This window comes from Dendronephthya gigantea, unplaced genomic scaffold (assembly GCF_004324835.1).
Source record: "Dendronephthya gigantea isolate DGI-Jeju-01 unplaced genomic scaffold, DenGig_1.0 000011F, whole genome shotgun sequence".
In the NCBI taxonomy this organism is placed as follows: Eukaryota; Metazoa; Cnidaria; class Anthozoa; order Malacalcyonacea; family Nephtheidae; genus Dendronephthya; species Dendronephthya gigantea.
Genome location: NW_021163021.1, coordinates 2,110,667 through 2,129,796, shown reverse-complemented (window position 1 = coordinate 2,129,796; position 19,130 = coordinate 2,110,667). Strand labels below are relative to the sequence as shown.

At 35.5% G+C, this 19,130-nt stretch overlaps 1 protein-coding gene across 1 annotated transcript; it reads left to right on the top strand.

The window, feature by feature from the left end:
* The first annotated feature begins 16,609 nt into the window (after window positions 1–16,609).
* Window positions 16,610–18,245, top strand: LOC114518673. The gene is made up of 4 exons (XM_028538678.1): window positions 16,610–17,200; window positions 17,298–17,407; window positions 17,485–17,654; window positions 18,046–18,245. Exons 1-4 carry the CDS (start codon window positions 16,610–16,612, stop codon window positions 18,243–18,245), a joined length of 1,071 nt encoding a protein of 356 aa, XP_028394479.1.
* Window positions 18,246–19,130: the final 885 nt, after the last annotated feature.

The window sequence follows — 19,130 nt, the reverse complement described above, 5'->3', positions numbered from 1 at the left end:
GTAGAACAACGAACTTTCGTCATCAAAACCTTTTTCGAAACCAGAAGTTTGCAAAGAACTCGTGAGACATTCAGGGAACGGTTCCCTGAGCGGCAACCGCCTGCATTAAAACGATTTGGGCGAATGTGAGAAAGTTTTCCCAACACGGTACAACCTTGAATCAAAACAAGGGAAATTCAGGCAGACGTCGCACTGGACGATCAGAAGCCAACATCGAGGCAGCAAGACAGCGATTGGCTGAGCATCCGACAGGTACAAGCGCAAGACGGAATGGTGTTGGCCTACCATCCGCTACTTTTAATAGGATAACGAGGCTAGATCTAAACATGCACCCTTACCGCATGCAGATCCGACACCAACTCCTTCCTCGAGACTATGCTAGGCGAATGCAGTTTGCGCGATGGCTGTGTGATCATTACGAGAGAAACGAGGATTTCCTTCGGCCATTCGTTATTGGAGATGAAGCTGCATTTGCCATGAACGGCCAAGTAAACTCCCACAACGTTAGAGAGTATGCCGCAGCAGGACAACCGCCCGAGTTCAACTATGAGGTCAACATCAGTCGCGAAAAATTGACGGTTTGGATTGGACTTTGTGGCAGCGGCCAGATAATTGGTCCATTTTTCTTTGAAAGAAATGTCACTGGACAAATTTATCTCCAAATGATAAACAACGACGTGGTGCCACAACTCCAGCAACATTTTCGGAGGCAAATTGAAGGGGCATTCCGAAATCTCTGGTGGGTGCAAGACGGTGCGCCAGCACATCGTTTAATTGCAGTCCGCGATCGGTTAAGAGAACTGTTTGGTCATCGCGTGATTGCCCTCCACCATGACGTAGAATGGCCACCAAGATCCCCTGACCTTACTCCTTGCGATTTCTTTCTTTGGGGTTACCTAAAGAATAAAGTGTACACAAGCCCACCACATGATCTAAATGATTTGCGGAATCGCATTCAACATGAAGTTGAAGCGTTGAGAGATAATCCTGCGCTAATCAGGAGAACATTCCAAGCAATGCGGCGGCGATGTCAACTCTGTATCGATAGAGATGGTGGTCACGTTGAAGGCATTGGCGCATAATCTCTTTAAAGTGTAAATGTAAATAATTTGCAATAAACAAGTTGTAAAACCAGTGCAAGCTGTGACATGTTCGTGATTAATTGTTTTTTCTTTTGTTATGCACTGCTTTAATTAGGCTCAGAGGTGAAAATATGCGATTGTGACTAACATTTTTTATCAGCCTCGTATGTGCTCATTTTTTCTCCATTTGGCATTAAAAGCATGACATCCGATAGCTAAAAGCCTGATCTTTCCGAATGTGAAAAAATTTCGTTCATAGACTGAGTAGTTCACGTACAATAGCGCGTTGAAGTTGGATTACCTTTTTTTTTATACACCCTGTATATATATATACACCCGTTTGCAAAAACGTTGGCCGCAGATAGATATATAGATAGATACCCAAAATCTAATTAGAATTGCATATGTTGTGTAATATGATTGAAATCCCATGCAAATGTAATCATATGCAATTCTAATTAGACTTCGAGTATCTATCTATCTATCTATCTGCGGCCAACGTTTTTGCAAATGGGTGTATATATATATATATAATATATATATATATTATTATATATATATATTAATATTATATATATTATATATAATTATATATATATTATATATTTATATATATTATATATATTTATATATATATTATATATACATATATATTATATATCTGATACTGCTTAGTTTTATTATATATACATATATATTATATATCTGATACTGCTTAGTTTTACTGCATGCATGAAAGTAGCTGCTGCCCATGTTTTATTTTTTTATATATTCCTCAGATACATGTTAAGAAAAGTTTCAATTGTGAAATTACATGAGCAATCACATACGTGGAATGACATAATCCTCCAAATGCCTTTGAGGAAACACAGACGAAACACATAAAATATAATTCTGGCTGTTCGCTTGACCTGCAAACATAGAAAAATTTTATTAATGCTACTTTTAACAGCATCTAGGCGTAAATGTAGTGCATTAAACTAACAACTACTTACTAGTAACTTGAGCATGATCATCAATAACCATGGATCTGATGGGAGTGTCGTCATTTTGTTGGTCTACAAATCAGCGTATTTTCAATAAGCTTTGGCAGAAACTAAAAGTCTTGTACCAGGCAATGTTCGTTATAGCAGGCACGCCGCAACATCGATAATTGGGGGGCATATATTTATATATTCGAGTTCTGCATTATTGGTTTCTTTTGAAATCAATTGTTTTTATGGTCTGTGCACTTGAATATATGAATATGTATGCCCCCCATTTAGCGATCTTCCGGCGTCCCCTGTGTTATAGTTTATATAACTCACTGAATGCTACTTAAAAACAGTTCATTGCATTGTTTTATTATCGAAATATGAATATTATAATATTGATATTTTGCAATATTGAGTTTGACTATAATCTTCTGATAGATACCGTTACTACAAGATTTTACAATACCCTGATATGAAAATAATGCCCTAAGGCACAAGGAGAAACCATGGGTGCCATGAACTGAACATAATGGTATCTTGAAGCCAATTGGGAACCATGGTGCCATGAAGTTTATTTTCATTTTTTGCCTTCACGGCTGGCGATCAGTGCATGACGTAGCCAGAACATTAGTTGGGGGGGGGGGGCATATTCATATATTCATGATACGAGGATTAATTTCTTTTCAAATCAATCGTCTTTACAGTCTTCTAACATGAATATATGAATATATGCCCCCAATTATTGATGCTGACTACGCCACTGCTGGCAATCACACCGAAAAAGAATAGAAAGGGACTCTGGTGCTCAATTCGACTTCAAATTGGCTTCAAAGATGCATGTTTGCCAAGTAAATATAAACCCTATCTTTTCAGTTATTCTAACCAACATTTGGCACTTTCATTTGTCTTCTCTGCAATTGTTTGCCCTGTGAATTTTTCTCGTTTGTGTTTTAATTGGTCTGTAGAATATAATGGTTAATTAGAATAATAATAATTTGAACTGAGTGATCAATTTTTAAAAAAAGTATAAGTTTTTCTTCAGACCATATAAAATGGTTTGTCAAGTTTGCTAAGTTTGTCATTCTTTTACAATAAGATTTTCGGTTGAGCTATAAAAGACATACAGGTTAATTCATGTCATTTATATATACCCTTTTGAATTCGCCATGGAAGGTCCTTCACACCGTAATCATAGCATAACTCTTCGTTTTTACATAGATCCTTCTTCGCATAAATTGCCAAGTGAGGATGACCATTAATGATGAGTCTTTTCTCTACCTCTACCTTTCTAATGTAGATAGTCCTGGAGCCATAAAAGATTTCTCAACCCTACTCAGACGTTATTTCCTCTTCTAAACAGCATTGTCATTTCGCGAAGGTAATGAAATCTGGTTATTCCACATTCCAAGTTACGCTGCCATCCTAAGTTGACCCGGTTTGCCACACTTGAGTTTTTTCAACTGTACAACTTTGAAGCATTTATTCAATTTTAAAACTTCGACAAGCAGTCAAGTACATCAGAAATCATGCTAACAGATTTTGTTTATAAGAAAAGGGCAATCTTTTTGTGTTGAGAATACTTTGCATATTCAAGGCTATTGTAACTTCCCAGGGCCTGTGTCATTTTTTTCAGTGCAGGACCTCTAATGTTTCCTCTCCGGCCCGGCGGAGCAAATTTGCAATTCCCTGCGTCAGTTAAAAAATTATTGAAATATATCGAGGTGTTTATCATAATTTCAAAAATTGCAAAAGAGAATCGCCGCCTCTTGCAAATTCCGTTCCCTCATTTACATTCACGTTTTTCCCCTGACAAGTCCATTTCGGCAATTCCTTTTTGACAAGCCTTTATATAGAGTCTTTAAAATATATTATGAAAGCGCTTTTTCTATATATAAACATCCAGGCCCAGGGGTTATTATATCTGAAATATTGCAGCGGCTTAAGTCTCCCCTGACACTTCTTTTCTCGGTGTTAAAGTTTTAATTGATGAAAAGTCATGTTTAAAATACGAACCTCTTCAGGAAAACAAACACTCTAAAAGCATATATGGACATTTAGCCGAAAAGTTTGAAAACTGTTCATTCCGCTTTCCAAGTTTCCGTCACCAAGTTGGCCTGGTTTGCCACAACAATTTTTACATTCAAGGCATGCGATCAGCAATCCCTAAATCTTAATTTGCAAAACTTTTACATCAATTGTGAAGTACTTCTAGTACATATAAAAGCTTTTTGCAGGATAAGTTCATGAAGATTTTGCGATAATTTTCTGTTTGAAATCGCAAATATTTTAGTTCTATTTGAAGACTAATTACGTATGAATTGGCGTATGACCTATACTATAGCATAGTATAGAATTAATGTAATTCCGAAAAATGAAATCATAATACAAATTTATTTTGTATATTTCGAATCAAGATCGATTCATCTTCAGCAGAATGGTTTACAAGATTTGCGTAACTATAAAGCGTGTACAATTTAAAACATGCGTGAGCGTAGCATGTGTAAACAATTAAAACGAATTTTGACGTACAACGAATTCAAATGTAACAGACACTAACGTAACAGAGGCTAACGCCACTATACCTACACTATGGTTAGAAATGCCATATATTGGTACAAAGGGAGTACAACTATTACGTGGACTAAAGAAAAAACTTCTGCGCTGCCTTAACGTTAACGTACAAATCAGAACGAAAGTAACAACAACAAAATTGAACTTATTTACAAACACCAAAGACAAAGTTCCGAAACAAAACAAATCCAACATTGTCTACGAGTTTACTTGTCCAAAATGTAACAAATCCTACATTGGTAAAACTGACAGAACGCTACTAGAACGGGTACGAGAACATGCATACAAAGACGAAAATAGCGCTGTCAACAAACATCTAAACTCCTGTTACATCGCAACTGATTTGGACTCTAAATCTAACAATGAACTGACAGAACTTGTTCTGACAAATACTAAAATCATCGACTACTCAAACAACTGGAACTTGTTACTTTATAAAGAAGCATTGCACATCAAAAGATGCAAATCAATATTAAATAATGGATTAAAGGCTAGTAGAGAACTGCAGTTATTTAACTAATGGCAAATATTGCTGAACAGAAGAATAGCGGTTAACATTTGAATTCATTGTACATCAAAATTCGTTTTAATTGTTTACGCGTGCTACGCTTACGCATGTTTTAAATTGTACACGCTTTATAGTTACGCAAATCTTGTAAACCATTCTGCTGAAGATGAATCGATCTTGATTCGAAATATACAGAATAAATTTGTATTATGATTTCATTTTTCGGAATTACTTTAATTCTATATGTGCTAAAACTATCAGCTGGTAAAGGATTCTATATCATAGTATAGGTCATAAGACTAATTACCTATTGATTAGCATACGCCCTATAGGCTATACTATATACTTAGTTTTACTGCTATATTATTTATGGATACGGTTAAATCAGTAAATTGAAACAATCACACATTTGCGATGTAAAATAGGGAAAGGAACCAGAATCTTTTGTATTTGCCACACAATTTGAAGACTGAGTCCGGATTACTCAGACAGTATACAACTTGTGTTGATGAAAAACACGCAAATAATTTGCTGCATGCCTAAACAATTTGCAGTAATTTTACAATCATCAACTTATATGCTTTTAACAGAACGATGAAATGTTTTGCCAGCGACGTAATATTACCTTGGCCTGATTCAGTGCCAAAACTGTAGACGGTGTTTTGAACAAACACTTGAGTATGAAAACTGATAATTATTATCGTAGTCTGCAAAAATATTAAAGCCTAGCGATTCTACAATGTTTTTCAGAATAGCTTATAATATTTGTACGGTATAGTCGCTATAAAGTCAAGCCAATCCGCAACTCCACATGGACATTTTGTAAAAAACCTCAGTCTTTTGACTAACGAATCCGCGTAAAGGTAACTTGCCATAGTACGCCTTTATGTCACATTGTTTTTTAACCTCACCTTTGTTTAACCTAGAGAATTTCCATGATTTAAATTCACTTGCAAGGGTACAAGGTTAAGACGGCTATAGCTATTATATGCGTTGGCACGTCTTATAATTATTGACTGAAATATATTCAGTCAATAATTCTTTATTTATTAATTTTTTGAAAAAGGCTTTATTTATTAATCATTACACATGGTTACATATAAAAGATGTAAATAATTGCAATTAGTTCGATGAGGAACAGACTTTGTGATATTGCAGATGGAAGAGTTTGTGGGCAGCATGGGATTTAATGTTCTTGGTGTATATTAAACTAAAATTGTGCATGCTGTAGTATAGCTATACCGGAATAAATCTGATTTTCTACTCAGTTTACTACATTTTTAGACATGACATCTTTAACAAAATTTCTTGGTATATTACACGTCAATTCATCAACAATCCAAATCGAAATGTTCATATGAATGTGAATGATTTTCTAAATTCCTTCAGAGAAAATGGCCAAAATTTTGGGCAATATATTTTTAAATTTGGGGGACTGAAGAAATACCCAATGTAAAAGATTTGGTTACCAAAACGTTTCTAAACAGCCGTTCTATCCATCTAGAGGTCGGCAAACAGTGCTCCAAGTCTGTGGCTCTGATGTTACGATGTTCTATATTTTCACTTAGTGTATTTTATAGTAAAACTCGAAGGCCATTATGTACGGATTAAATGCAAATTAGCCCATAATAGGTAAGCATAATATTTAAAGATAATTTCTTAGTTTGAGTAAATTTTGTTACAATTAGTCCAAATTTTGTTTTTAGAATAATAACAATTTTCTTAATTATATTCTCAAGAATTTTTCCTTAAAAATATTACTAAAATAAGAAAAGTTATGCAGAGATAATGATTTAATAGTTTAAAAAAATTTTCTTACATTAGCCCAAACGTTCTTACAGAATATATTGATAACGAAGAAAAAATTTGTGCAGAACGTTTTCTTAATATAAGGAAAATTTCTAATTACTCAAGAAAATATTTCTCAAAATAATAGAAAGATTTATTCTATATTAAAAAAGATGATATGTATCGAGACTTAAGCGAATAAATATTTAACGCAGCAAAAAGTCACTTTCTTTTCCAAAGAAATGAAAATTATTTTAAGAATTTTCTTTCAAAATGAGTTCGAATTTTCTTGCGAGATCAATTGCTTAACCAATCATAAAAATGTGCACATCATTCTAGGATCCTCATTACTATATAGTTAGGGATTGAATCTCAGATAGAACATGTTAACCACCTTCATTGACGTTAGAGAATTAAAGTATTTAGATATAATTGTTGTGATGTGAATAAAATCTCTTGCCGTACTTGAAGAAAAAAATAAAATTTATATAATGTATGTGGAATATAATAATGTGTACAACATTAATTCTGGTGTCTTCCTGATGAGTGCAAAATGTGTACAACATTCTGCACTAGATAAGTATTAGATAAGTAGAATATTTAAAGATAATTTGTTGTATATAGTTTGAATAAATTTGTTAAAATTTGTTCAAATTTTTTTTGTTAGAATACTGAAAATTTTCCTAATTTTTATATTAAAAATGTTTTCTTAAAAATAAGAAATTGCTGCCCGATAATTTATCAATTTAATTAAATTCTTAATTTCAAACAACATTTAAGAGATCTAGGTTTTTTAGCAAATAAAGATCGGAACGATGGTTGTGCAAGAGCTATATCTATAAAGGCTTGCTGGAAACTAGCACTTCTTAAAGAGCAGTTTTGTTGGTGTGAAGAATAGAAATAACAGCAGCCATTGGGGAACTATGAGTGGTTGGGATTATAGGACCATACGTTTGCTAGCGATAGATCGCCATATCGGACGTTAGAATTTATATGACCAGACATCGTGTTTGAGAATAAGCGGACAATGGAAGGAATAACTGTCGAGGTATAAGAATCTGCTTAAAACCAAACATCCAGAAAAAAGTTATGTGAGAAACGACAGAAATATTTAAAGGTAGTGATGGAACGGATGAAATTAGGAAGATGGCAAGAATGGAAAATAATACCCATTGTAGTAAGTGTGACAGGGATTGTGACTAGGCCATCGGATGAACTAAAGTATATCCATCTGATCTGAGATCATGACGTCATAAATCGTCTCGACAAAACTGAGTTATTATGTGCCTAGTGTAATTTGTCCTTGGCCTTCCAACTAATAGTGTAAAGGGTAAAAAATTTAAATCTTAATTTGCAGTTGGGAAAAAATAAATGTGTTTTCACATAAATATAATAAAATTACTTGATATTTTTGAGTGTCGAAGTCATATGCAATGAAGGAAATGATAATTCAGTTTTGTTGAAGATCTGGCTTCTGATTGGTTGATTTTTATACCCAGATAAGCTGGATACCAGGAATTGGTGAAGGGCATTGGAGAGATGCAGAAGATGGTGTATGCAATGCGCTTCCCAGATCCATCCTGGTAAATTGCAAGGAAAATTTGTAACTTATGTGACAAGCTTCAATGGACATCATTGCAGCTGTCTAAGAAGTATTATATCGGCAGTTGCTAAACATATTAGAGTATACCAAAATAATTTGCTAGTACCATAACCACAGGGCACCCGCCTCAGCGATTGTTATTAAAATATCACTGTAAAAACTAAGGCTGCAAAAATGACAAGAAACGACTTGCAGTTGAATTTAGAAATATATTCAACGAGAAAAACAACTTTCAGTTGAATTTAAAAAGTAAATTCCGAGGTAAATTCGACAACAATCTTGAAGAATTGCATAAGAAAAAATAAAGACAACTTTGTTATAAACGTACATGAAGTACTTCAGTGTGGAGCCTTAAGCACTGATGTGTTGGACCGCGGGCGCAACAATTATAGGGAGAGAGAGAAAAATAATAAAGGGATGAAACATCAGAATTTGCTTTGTTTCAATGCCTTTTAAAATACATTAATGAACCACAATTATCAAAACAATTGAGCGAAATTTTTACAGTACTAATCCTTCAACGGTCCTAAGTCAAAACAACGAAAATGTTTCTTTGTACATGTAATTTTGCTCTAAAAATATTCCCCTTATTTTCACGATATGTGTTCCGCAAGTAGCCAGGACACTACGTCATCATCGGATCATCGCCAACTGTTCAGAATACTATAAGAGCTTGCAAGAATTTAACGAAAATCATAACAAAAAATTTGGCGGGAAAGGTCTTCGATATTACTGAGTAAACAGAGACAAATGTCTTATCGGGACTGAGCAACAACGGGTGCACGAAATAATAGGTGATGACATGCACTGCACAGAAATGGGAAGCAATATGGGTAAAATAAGGCATCTGCACAAAATTGAGTCAGTTAGTGTTAGAGGGTCATAGTGTGCGAAACGGTCTGTGACTCAAGAGATGCGATATTAATTCAACATAGCTACAACGTGAATTTTGGGTGAAGATTTAGTATAACTTTTCATTTTACTTGTTAATCAATATATTTCATAAACCCAATCAAATTTGTGTGAATTGAGACTTGTCGAGGACAAAACGATACTGAACAGAACAGAATAGAATAGAAACATTATTTGGATTTGATATATTCTATGTCTGTCAGCAGTCCAAGTTATGTAAGTATGATATATGCCAAACGAACGCTGAGAATGTTTTTTTAGTAATGTTTTTCGGGCGATTTATATACTATCTTTATAACGAATAGAGATTCTTGAACGTTGTATCCCTAGGGGTGAACTGCTCAATCAAGAACAAACAAATGTTCTTGACCTTGCTTTGGCAGGCCACAATGTTTTCTTTTGTGGTTCCGGCGGTACAGGGAAAACATATACGGTTAAACAACTGGTAAATATCTTGGGCTTGTTATAACATGTACAACAGGAATGGCATGCAAGCTTTACGATTCAGCTATCACCATCCATTCATTAGCTGGACTAATAAATCCTCGTATGAATGTAGAAACATTGATAAAATCTGTCCATAGTAGAAAAAGCTGTTTTGAAAGATGGAAGACCACTGATGTATTAATTATAGATGAAGTGTCCCAGCTGAGCAGGAAGACATTTGAAACACTAAATTATATTGCCCAGGGAGTGAGAGGTGATGACAAACCATTTGGAAAAATACAAGTGATAGCACTTGGTGATTTTAAACAACTACCACCAGTTTCAAATGACTTAGACCAAGGTAAATATTGTTTTGAAAGTCCACTCTGGAAAATAATGTTCTGCCATAATATCCAGCTGAAAGTACAACTTGTCATCTAAACTTACAAATGGGACAAGAGGGAAGATTCAAGCACTGGAAGATGATGGACCAACTGTAAATTTTGAAGAGGTTGGGCTAACTGTGAAATTGCAAAGATGCACTTGGTTTGCATACAAAACTGGTACTACAGTTGTTATACTAGGTCAGGGATCCCAATTCCCTCTCAGACTTGCATGGGGAATTACTGCACATAAGATTCAAGGACAGACAATCGAAGCTGCTATTGTTCATAGTGGAAATGAATTTGTTCCAAGGCAATTGTATGTTGCTTGTTCTCGAGTATCAAAGAAGGAAGGCCTTAAGATTGTTGGATTTAATAAAAATAAACTAATCAAGCAGGACCCTCGTGTGATAGATTTTTATGCAAATCTTGGTAATTCCACACCCTTGGTCTTTCATGTTGCAGGGAAATCAACACCACAACTGAGCCATTGGTTAATGTACAAAGTGAGCAAAACATTCATTTTGATACAATAGACAGATTTAGAAAACACGACGCGAGCTCTAAGACGACGCGGCAATTTTCCCGTTCGTAAACGGTCTTTGCCATCCCTTACGGTCTTTGCCATCCCTGCTCGAGTTGCATCTCGGGAGCTCGCGAGATCTCGCCACGCGCTACAGCGCGCGCTTGCACGATTAGCACAAAGGCAAGAAAATTTGAATATTTTTCGTCGAATTTGAATTAATAGAAGGTCGAATGTTGTGTTTGTTTGTTGAAAACGGTATGGCTGCATCAAACAGAGAGGCTTTGAGATCTTTGAAAAGAACAACCAGATGGAATGAATTTTACAGAGAAGTTGCCGTAAGTGCTTTTAATATTGTGCTTTTATTGTTTCATTTGTTAAGACATGCTAAGCGTATACGTACTAATGAATATATTTATATGGCTCAGCACGTGGTCATTAGGTAGGCATATAAACACAATGAAAAATGGAGATTATTCAACAGTCTCCTCTTCCGATGACCATTCATCTTGGAATTATTTCGAAGTAAACTATGTCAGTTTGAGTGGTCTAATATGTTGAGAATCCGCATCACATTGTGTATATATCAAATGTTTATATTACATTTACAGTATGAAATTATTCATGTATTATATATTAATTTTTAAAATTCTGTAATAGCCATCAATAAAGTCAAGACTTGAAGTCGATGCAAATATTGGCAAAGTTTCTACGGTTGCATCCATGATGTGGAGGCAGTTGGGTGAACGGAGAAATGTAAGTATGGTATTGCTTTAATTACAAAAATTAAGTTTACTCATACAGCTATATAAAGTTATTGAATCCCTATCCTGTGGTATTTTCATGGGGAATGGTTGTGTGCAACTATTCCCCATGGGGTTAAAGGGCAAAGGGATTTTTGCCATGTTGGATGAAATTTGAATTGTAAACAAGGAAAGTCCTTTGTCAAATTCATCCAACATGGCTGCGATTACACAGTTCAATTGAGAAGTGGTCATTGGAATTTCATCAGCATGGTCTGCAGCCTGTTGTGATTCACTACCATCTACATCATCATATGTTTCATTTTTCTGTCCACATAATGAAGTATAGTAGGACAGCGGCAATGAGCTGCCCAATGCAATAGCTGCCAACTTTCGCTGTTCATCTGGATCAGAAATTGGCACAAAGTTGACACAGGTGGCAATATTTGCAGCCCAAATGAGGTACTGGTGCTTGCAAGGCGCACCATCCTTCCCTCGGTAACAGCTACACATTCCAAGTGACATATCCACACTATATCTAAGGAATGTAGTAATATGACACTATATTAATCTTTGAGAGAATTTGTTTTCACCCTTTAGTAACCAGGGGGTCTGACCCATTGATGAGCAAAGTAGCCTGGTTTTTATAGCCAGAGTAAAATACTAATCTGCTACAGTCTGGGTACTGAAGAGTTAATTTACCCATTAAGGTACAAGAGTCCCCTTGACGAGTAAAATTGTCTGGTGTTACACAGTAAGATAACAAAGTAGGGCACACCAAGGTGCATTGTACCTTTATGGGTTAACTCTTAAGCAACCAGGCCTTATCGATGAGCATTAGACATTAGAGTAAAATACTAAAGTAGGGCGCATCAGGGCACCATGTGATTCAATGGGTTAAATCAATCAATATGTACACCTTGAACTTAACCATACCTCACATTTTCTTTTGAAAGACTTTCAACTTCAATTGGAAATTTGGAACACATCATTTGGAAATTTCTTTACGGTTTTTGCAAATCTCAATTGCTCATCTTCAGTGGGAAGAACAAAACCTTGGCCACCATCTTTCTTTGTCTTGCCCTTACCACTAAATCGCCTTCTGTAATGACCATCAAAACTACCATCTGCAATTGACAACAGTTTTTCCTTGTAGTGGTCCTCCAAATCCACCAGGAGTCGCTCAAGAAGGGCCACAATGTTATACCACAATATTCCTCAAAGGATAGAGAAGCATTTTCGTATGGCTCTATCTCATCAAGGAGTTCATTATAATGTTCCTCAAATAATTATTTGGTATCTGCCAAAACAGCCATTTTAAAAAGACTCATAATAGCTGGTCTGTCTGTTTGACTGATAGTGTGATTCTTATCAAAAAGCCACCGCCATACTTGCTGTAGAATGTGAAAGGTGCACAAAAGCATGTTTGTGGATGACCAAACTGACTTCAAAGCACTTCTTTCTTCCTGGCAGTTGTCAGTGAGAATGACAGCAGGACCATGCTCAGGACCATTACCATAAAATGCATCTTCTGATAGGCATTGCTTTAACATGGAAAAACCTTGAAAGAAAACATTTTAAGTGAGTATACAATAATTATGTACAATGATATAGTTTGTATCAGTACTTGATCAAGTAAAATACATGTATCATGTAGATATATCTACCAAATAAATGTGATACCTTGATCAAATAAATATGATTTCAAATTACAGTATACAGTAACACAACTTGCTAATATTTTTGCTCTTTTTATACACACCAGGGGTTGAGGAGTAATAGTTGCCAAAAAATGCAATGATGTTTATTTTCCTTACCTAAAATATCAAATTATTAAGGTACAGTCATTATTAATTCGGGGGGGGGAGGAATTATGTGGAGGGGCTATGAAAATTTTTTGGACTACTAAGGGGGGGGGGGGTGGCATAAAAAATTCTTCAAAATAGAAGAGGGGCTGGAAAAAATATATCATGTGTTGGAAAATATCCTCCACCCCCCCTGTCATTAATAATGACTGCTCCTTACTACAACAATAAAATTTTAAATATTGAGATTTGCAATGTTGTGTAATTACTTCATAGAACCTTGACAAAGTTTCATACAACTTTGCAAAAATTATATAAATTGTATTGATATTTGAATAAATAGGTGAAACAAACATTATAATTTTGCATTTTGTGACAAATATTACTGCCAAGCCTTTAGAAAACTTTGATAACTGTTAGGGACCGTTCATTATTTATACCCTAGGGTGGGGTGGAAAAATTGATGTAATAGACATAAATTCATTTCAAAGCGGAGCACGCAAGGGAAACAATGGTTCTAGCTCTTGACGTATGATAGAAATTGTATTTTCTTCATAGACCATAGAATTAAATCATTGATATATACAAGGACTAAAATCAAAAGGAAAAATCACATGTATGTATGTTGGGGGGAGGGTTATAAAATTTTCAGTGTTCTATAGGGGGTCATTCAATATTGAGATCATCAAAAGGGGGGACTTTTGGATATGATATAAGAATCTTGCACCCCACCCTAGGGTATAAATAATGAACGGTCCCTTATTGACACTAGTGATATAAACTTTGTGTTTTGCATACATTATCAAATAAATTTAATAATTATTAACCCATTACAGCACAATCCACCTGGTGTGCCCTACTTTGTGTGTTATTTTCCTCTGTCTAGTACCAGACGATTTGTGCCTTAATGGATTAATTAGGGCCGGAGAGAAAATGGCTGCCCATCTTTATAATGTACATGTTGTGTCTAAATTTTGTATTTAATTTTTGACCCATTGAGAGGCAAGGGCATATCTCAGTACCCCGCCTACTCTACTGAATAAAAGCTAATTCTGGCATTTAAGGCAGAGTAAAATGGGCAAAACAAACTAGGTCTGTATATATACATACCATGTTTCAATGTGCTTTCTTTCTCATCACTGGTTATCAGTAAGCCACATGGAAGTCCACCTGCAACATTAGCAGTGCAAAGAAGAAAAATCTTAAGATTGTGCTCCTCAGTGTTTGACGTTGAATCCACAAAGATGAGTTCTCCACTTTGTGGAACACACTTATGTATGCGTTTCATCAACGGCGTCACTATGGCTATGATCAATGGAGTGTTATCACCACCATACTGTTGGTATTCCACTGAGGCATCGGGGTTAGCTTCCTGGAACTCATCTAACTTGGCAGATAGTTTATCCAGCATTTCACCATTCTTTCCGCCAAATCTCTCCTTGCCATACTGCTGATAAATATAGCAAAAGTCCCTTCTCCTTGGTACCACTGAGCGATCTGCATTCTTCACATGATAGTCTAGGTTGTTCAAGCAGCTAGACTGGAATTTCTTCAGGAATATCTGGCGTGCAGTTGATGGGGTTTCACCAGCTTCATACAGCTTCTTAATTTCTTCGATGCTTGCTATAGACAATTCCTTAAAATTTGATGACTCCAAAGTACATAGTGAATGGTTGTGCTCCCATTCAATATCAATAACACAGTTATTTTGTGCATCTATCTTTACAGCCATTTGAAATGGGCAGTTGTTATTTTTCACTCTGGCACCTGGATTCAATTTTAGCTTCCTCTGGGGGTCCTTGCTTGGACTCCAGCGTCTGGTGTCGTGTTGGCATCTGTAGTAATGCTGGATGGAATAACCCTTCGTTTCTTTCTTCTTTGCTCTAACTTTGAGAGTTCCAACGAAAAATTATCTTTAGTTACCTTCAACTTAAACTGTGATTTAGTACCATAGCATTCATTGACTTTGTAAAGGTAATACGGCGTTGTTTTACTTTTCACTTTTTTCTTTTTTTTGAGTTTTCGTCTGTGATGATTTTCTTAAGTACATCAATGTCGGCCAGTTGGTTTGTTTCTGACTTAATAGGTTGTATGTCATCAGGTTCTGATGCAGACATTGATTCAGAGGGAGTCCAGGATTCATCACTTGAGTCACTGTCAGTTGCATCCATTGCTTCAAATGACTCGACTTGATTTTGCTCCTATACAAATACAATTTCATTAATTAATTACAGTCGGGATCAAACGTCTGAGTCCAGTCGATAATGTTTTGTATATTACGATAATTTACAATAAAGATTGAATATGTTAATTTGAACTTGCGTATTTTATGATAGTAATGCCTCTCATAGATTTCTTGTTAATTCTCATCGTATTTAATTTGAAAGAAATGCGTATTATTCTTTTTGTGGACAAAGATGGCAATGAGAGGGCCAACAATGATGGGATGTCTCAAAAAATTGCAGGAAATTGGGATGAGGTTATACACATGTGTAGAACGAAAAGTTGGAAACGTTTAGTGTATCAAGTTCATACTCAATTAGATGAAAATCTGCGAAACAATGCAAGGGCTTCTCAAGCAAAGGAAAATCAAGAAAGAAGGAAAGAGTGGATTGCCCCTAATCAATTGTGGAATAGAATGAACCATTAATTCTAACAAAACTGGTTTACCCTATCTAACAAACATCAAAGCTGTTTTGAAATAAAAAGAGGTCATACAAAATATTAGAACAGTGCCAATTTGTGTTATATCCTACTGGTTCAACTCTATTCCACCATTGATTAAGGTGGTTTTCCTTTTACTTTCTTTCTATTTTCCTTTACAGGCATAGCCTTTGGTTTCTTAGATTTTCATTTAATTAAAACGTTTCCAACTTTCCCTCGGCACGTTATATATAACCTCATCTCAATTTCTCTCATTTTTTGAGACACCCCATCATTGTTGGCCCTCTCTTCACTATGGTGGCCCAGGGCTGCCATATCATATTTTAAATTATTTTTTCAATATATTTTTTTACAAATATAAATAATAAATTTAAAATAGATTAAATTCACCTAAAAGAGAATTGAAATAAATTTCTCTTAAATTGAAAAATAATGCATGTGGCCCAGAACTGCCAATTGCCAGCGTGCGTTTATTAAAAAATGGCGGAATCGTGGAAAAACAATACGCAACTGGAGAACAATTTAAAAAAATATGTAGCCTCTAATATGCAACGCTCAGAAATTTTAGATTTTGTGAGGAAAGATTATAGAAACTATAGATGGAGCTTAAGAACGCTAGATTGAAGAATGAGGCATTTCAGCATAAATTATATTGATGGTAATGTACCTTTAGAAGTTACAAGGGAAGCAGTGCGAAAAGAGCTTGACGGGCCAGGTGCAATGCTTGGCTATAGAGCCATGACTCAAAAGATAAGACAAAAGTATGATTTGAAAGTCCCCAGAGCCCTAGTTCATAACTTGATGTTTGAACTTGATACCAAGGGCCTAGCAAGAAGGGCACCTGGTGCCAAGAAAAAAAAACCTAAAGGAGACTTCGTCACTCCGGGTCCAAATTGGACTTACTCTATGGATGGACATGATAAGATGATGGAATTCCAAAATTCGACATTCCCAATTGCAATATACGGATGTTTGGACACTGCCAGTAGAAAATTGATTTGGCTAAAAGTGTGGACCACAAATTCTAACCCGATATTTATTGGCAAGTGGTACTTGCAATCCTTGTTGGAAAGCAGTGTCCTGCCAAACTACATACGCATTGACAAAGGCACTGAGACAACAACTATGAGCACTATTCATGCATACCTCAGAAGTCAACAAGGAGATTTAGAAGAGCCAGCTGATTCAATTTTGTTTGGCCCTTCACCATCAAATCAGGTTTTCCATTTTCAACCAAATTACACACCATATTCTTTTACCATTTATGTGTACTTATTTTTTGTAAAGTTAAAAATATTACTAAAAATACACTTAGATTGAAAGATGGTGGAAGGAGTTGCATGATCGCCTGGAGAAGTACTTCAAAGTGGGTCTCAATTGGTTAAAGGAGGAGTGCCATTATGATCCACAAGATGAAATACAAAGGTAATCAATAGACTAGCAATCAGAAATAAAAGTAGTCTATTTTGTTTCAGTATTCACTTGTGATATTCTTATGTTAGATTGATGCTTGCATATGTTATGGTCCCACTGATGCAAAGAGAACTTGACGAATTCTGTGAAACTATCTGGAACACACAAAGAATCAGAGCACAAAGAGAAACATTGATGGCAGATGGAATTCCCAACCATATTTTTGAATTCCCAGAGAGATATGGGATGGAAAAGAAAGGCAAATGTCAAATTTAATTGATATACATATTTTTGAACAAAATTGCTATGTACAGGAGAATTAAGGGGGGGGGGGGTTAACAGGCTGACAACGGTAGGCTAACTACAAAGGGGACAAGCCTTCCCCACATTCTCCTTTAGAACTGCTGTCAAGGTATGCTTAACTCTGTTGAGAAATGAGGAGGCCCGGAGGACCGGAAGTGAATATAATTCCAATTCCAATTTCTAAAATCTCACTCCAAAATGATTGAAATGGAATTTCATTATTTTCAAGAACTCCTGAGAGTTTTTACACATTAGTGCTTAATTTGAAACCCCTTTCAAACGTTGGTTATACCACTGCTAACCTGCATGTATAATCATTCTAAAAATATCCCTTTTCTGTCCTAAAGGTTTCAAGGTTACTCATGAAGATTTACAAAAGGTTGCTGAACTATCTGGTGTCTTGGATGCCCCAAATGATTTTCTATCAGCAGAATTGGGTGCCTTGTTTACTTCTTTATTACCACAGCCAGAAAAATGCAAGTGTAATGAATTTGTTCAAACATATTTATTACTTAAACAAAGATACTCAGACACAAATAGTAATTAAAAATATGTAGTGTCTTGGGCTATTTAGCTAAATGTCAAAACTGTACAAATTAATTTGTAACATGTAAACTTGTTTTTCTTATTACTCATTGTTTGTTTATAAAAGAACTTAACTAAACATCTTTTAAGTATCAAAGTGAAATTTAAAATCAAATATCAAACAAAATGGTTAACATTTTACAAGATTGCAAATAGTTGTTTAGTTGTACATCCCTCTATATCATGCTACATGTTATTTGGGATCAACATCTATTGGCACAGGTGCAAGTCCAAGAAGGTTGCAAAATACATTACACTCATGAGCTGAGAAGAATTTCTTATAAGCTTCAGTTGATAAGTTTCCAGCACAAAAGAGCAGGTTACCATCATCATATATACTACCCATAGTGGCAATCTCTGGATCAGTTAAATTGTATTCACTTCCTTGTATATCAACCAGCAACAGTCTATTATTGGACTTTGCATATGAGAAATGGACAAGGCTTTCAGCCTTTTCTTGCTTCTGTTTGTCTTTGTTATGACACAGTGATCCATCATTATTCACATACTTTTGAAAGTTGCCAGAAATAAACTGTTCTATTGTTACAATTTCATCTGTTGATTGGACTTTTCCTAAATATGCTTCCACATATCTGAATGGCTTTCCATATGCTTCTTTATTTCCATTCTTTTCCACTGTTGATACAACTTGATCTGCAAAATTTTTTGCTAATGCTTGCATTTGAATAGCTTTGCAAGCATGGTCTTCCTGGCTCTTATTAACTGCTGTGATCAGTTCAGCTGTTTGAGGCAGGAATCGCTTGAAAATATAGATTTTACCTTCAAAATTAACTGACTTAGATGTTGCTTTGTAGGCAGCACGAAAACCTCCCCGGGCCAATTCTTC

Bases quoted from the DNA above. Each gene is read 5' to 3' on its own strand.
- LOC114518673 (XM_028538678.1), top strand. From the start codon at position 16,610: ATGAGGCATTTCAGCATAAATTATATTGATGGTAATGTACCTTTAGAA. The intron at 17,201-17,297 runs GTTTTCCATTTT...AAATACACTTAG, and splicing joins GCCCTTCACCATCAAATCAG to ATTGAAAGATGGTGGAAGGA. The intron at 17,408-17,484 runs GTAATCAATAGA...TTCTTATGTTAG, and splicing joins CCACAAGATGAAATACAAAG to ATTGATGCTTGCATATGTTA.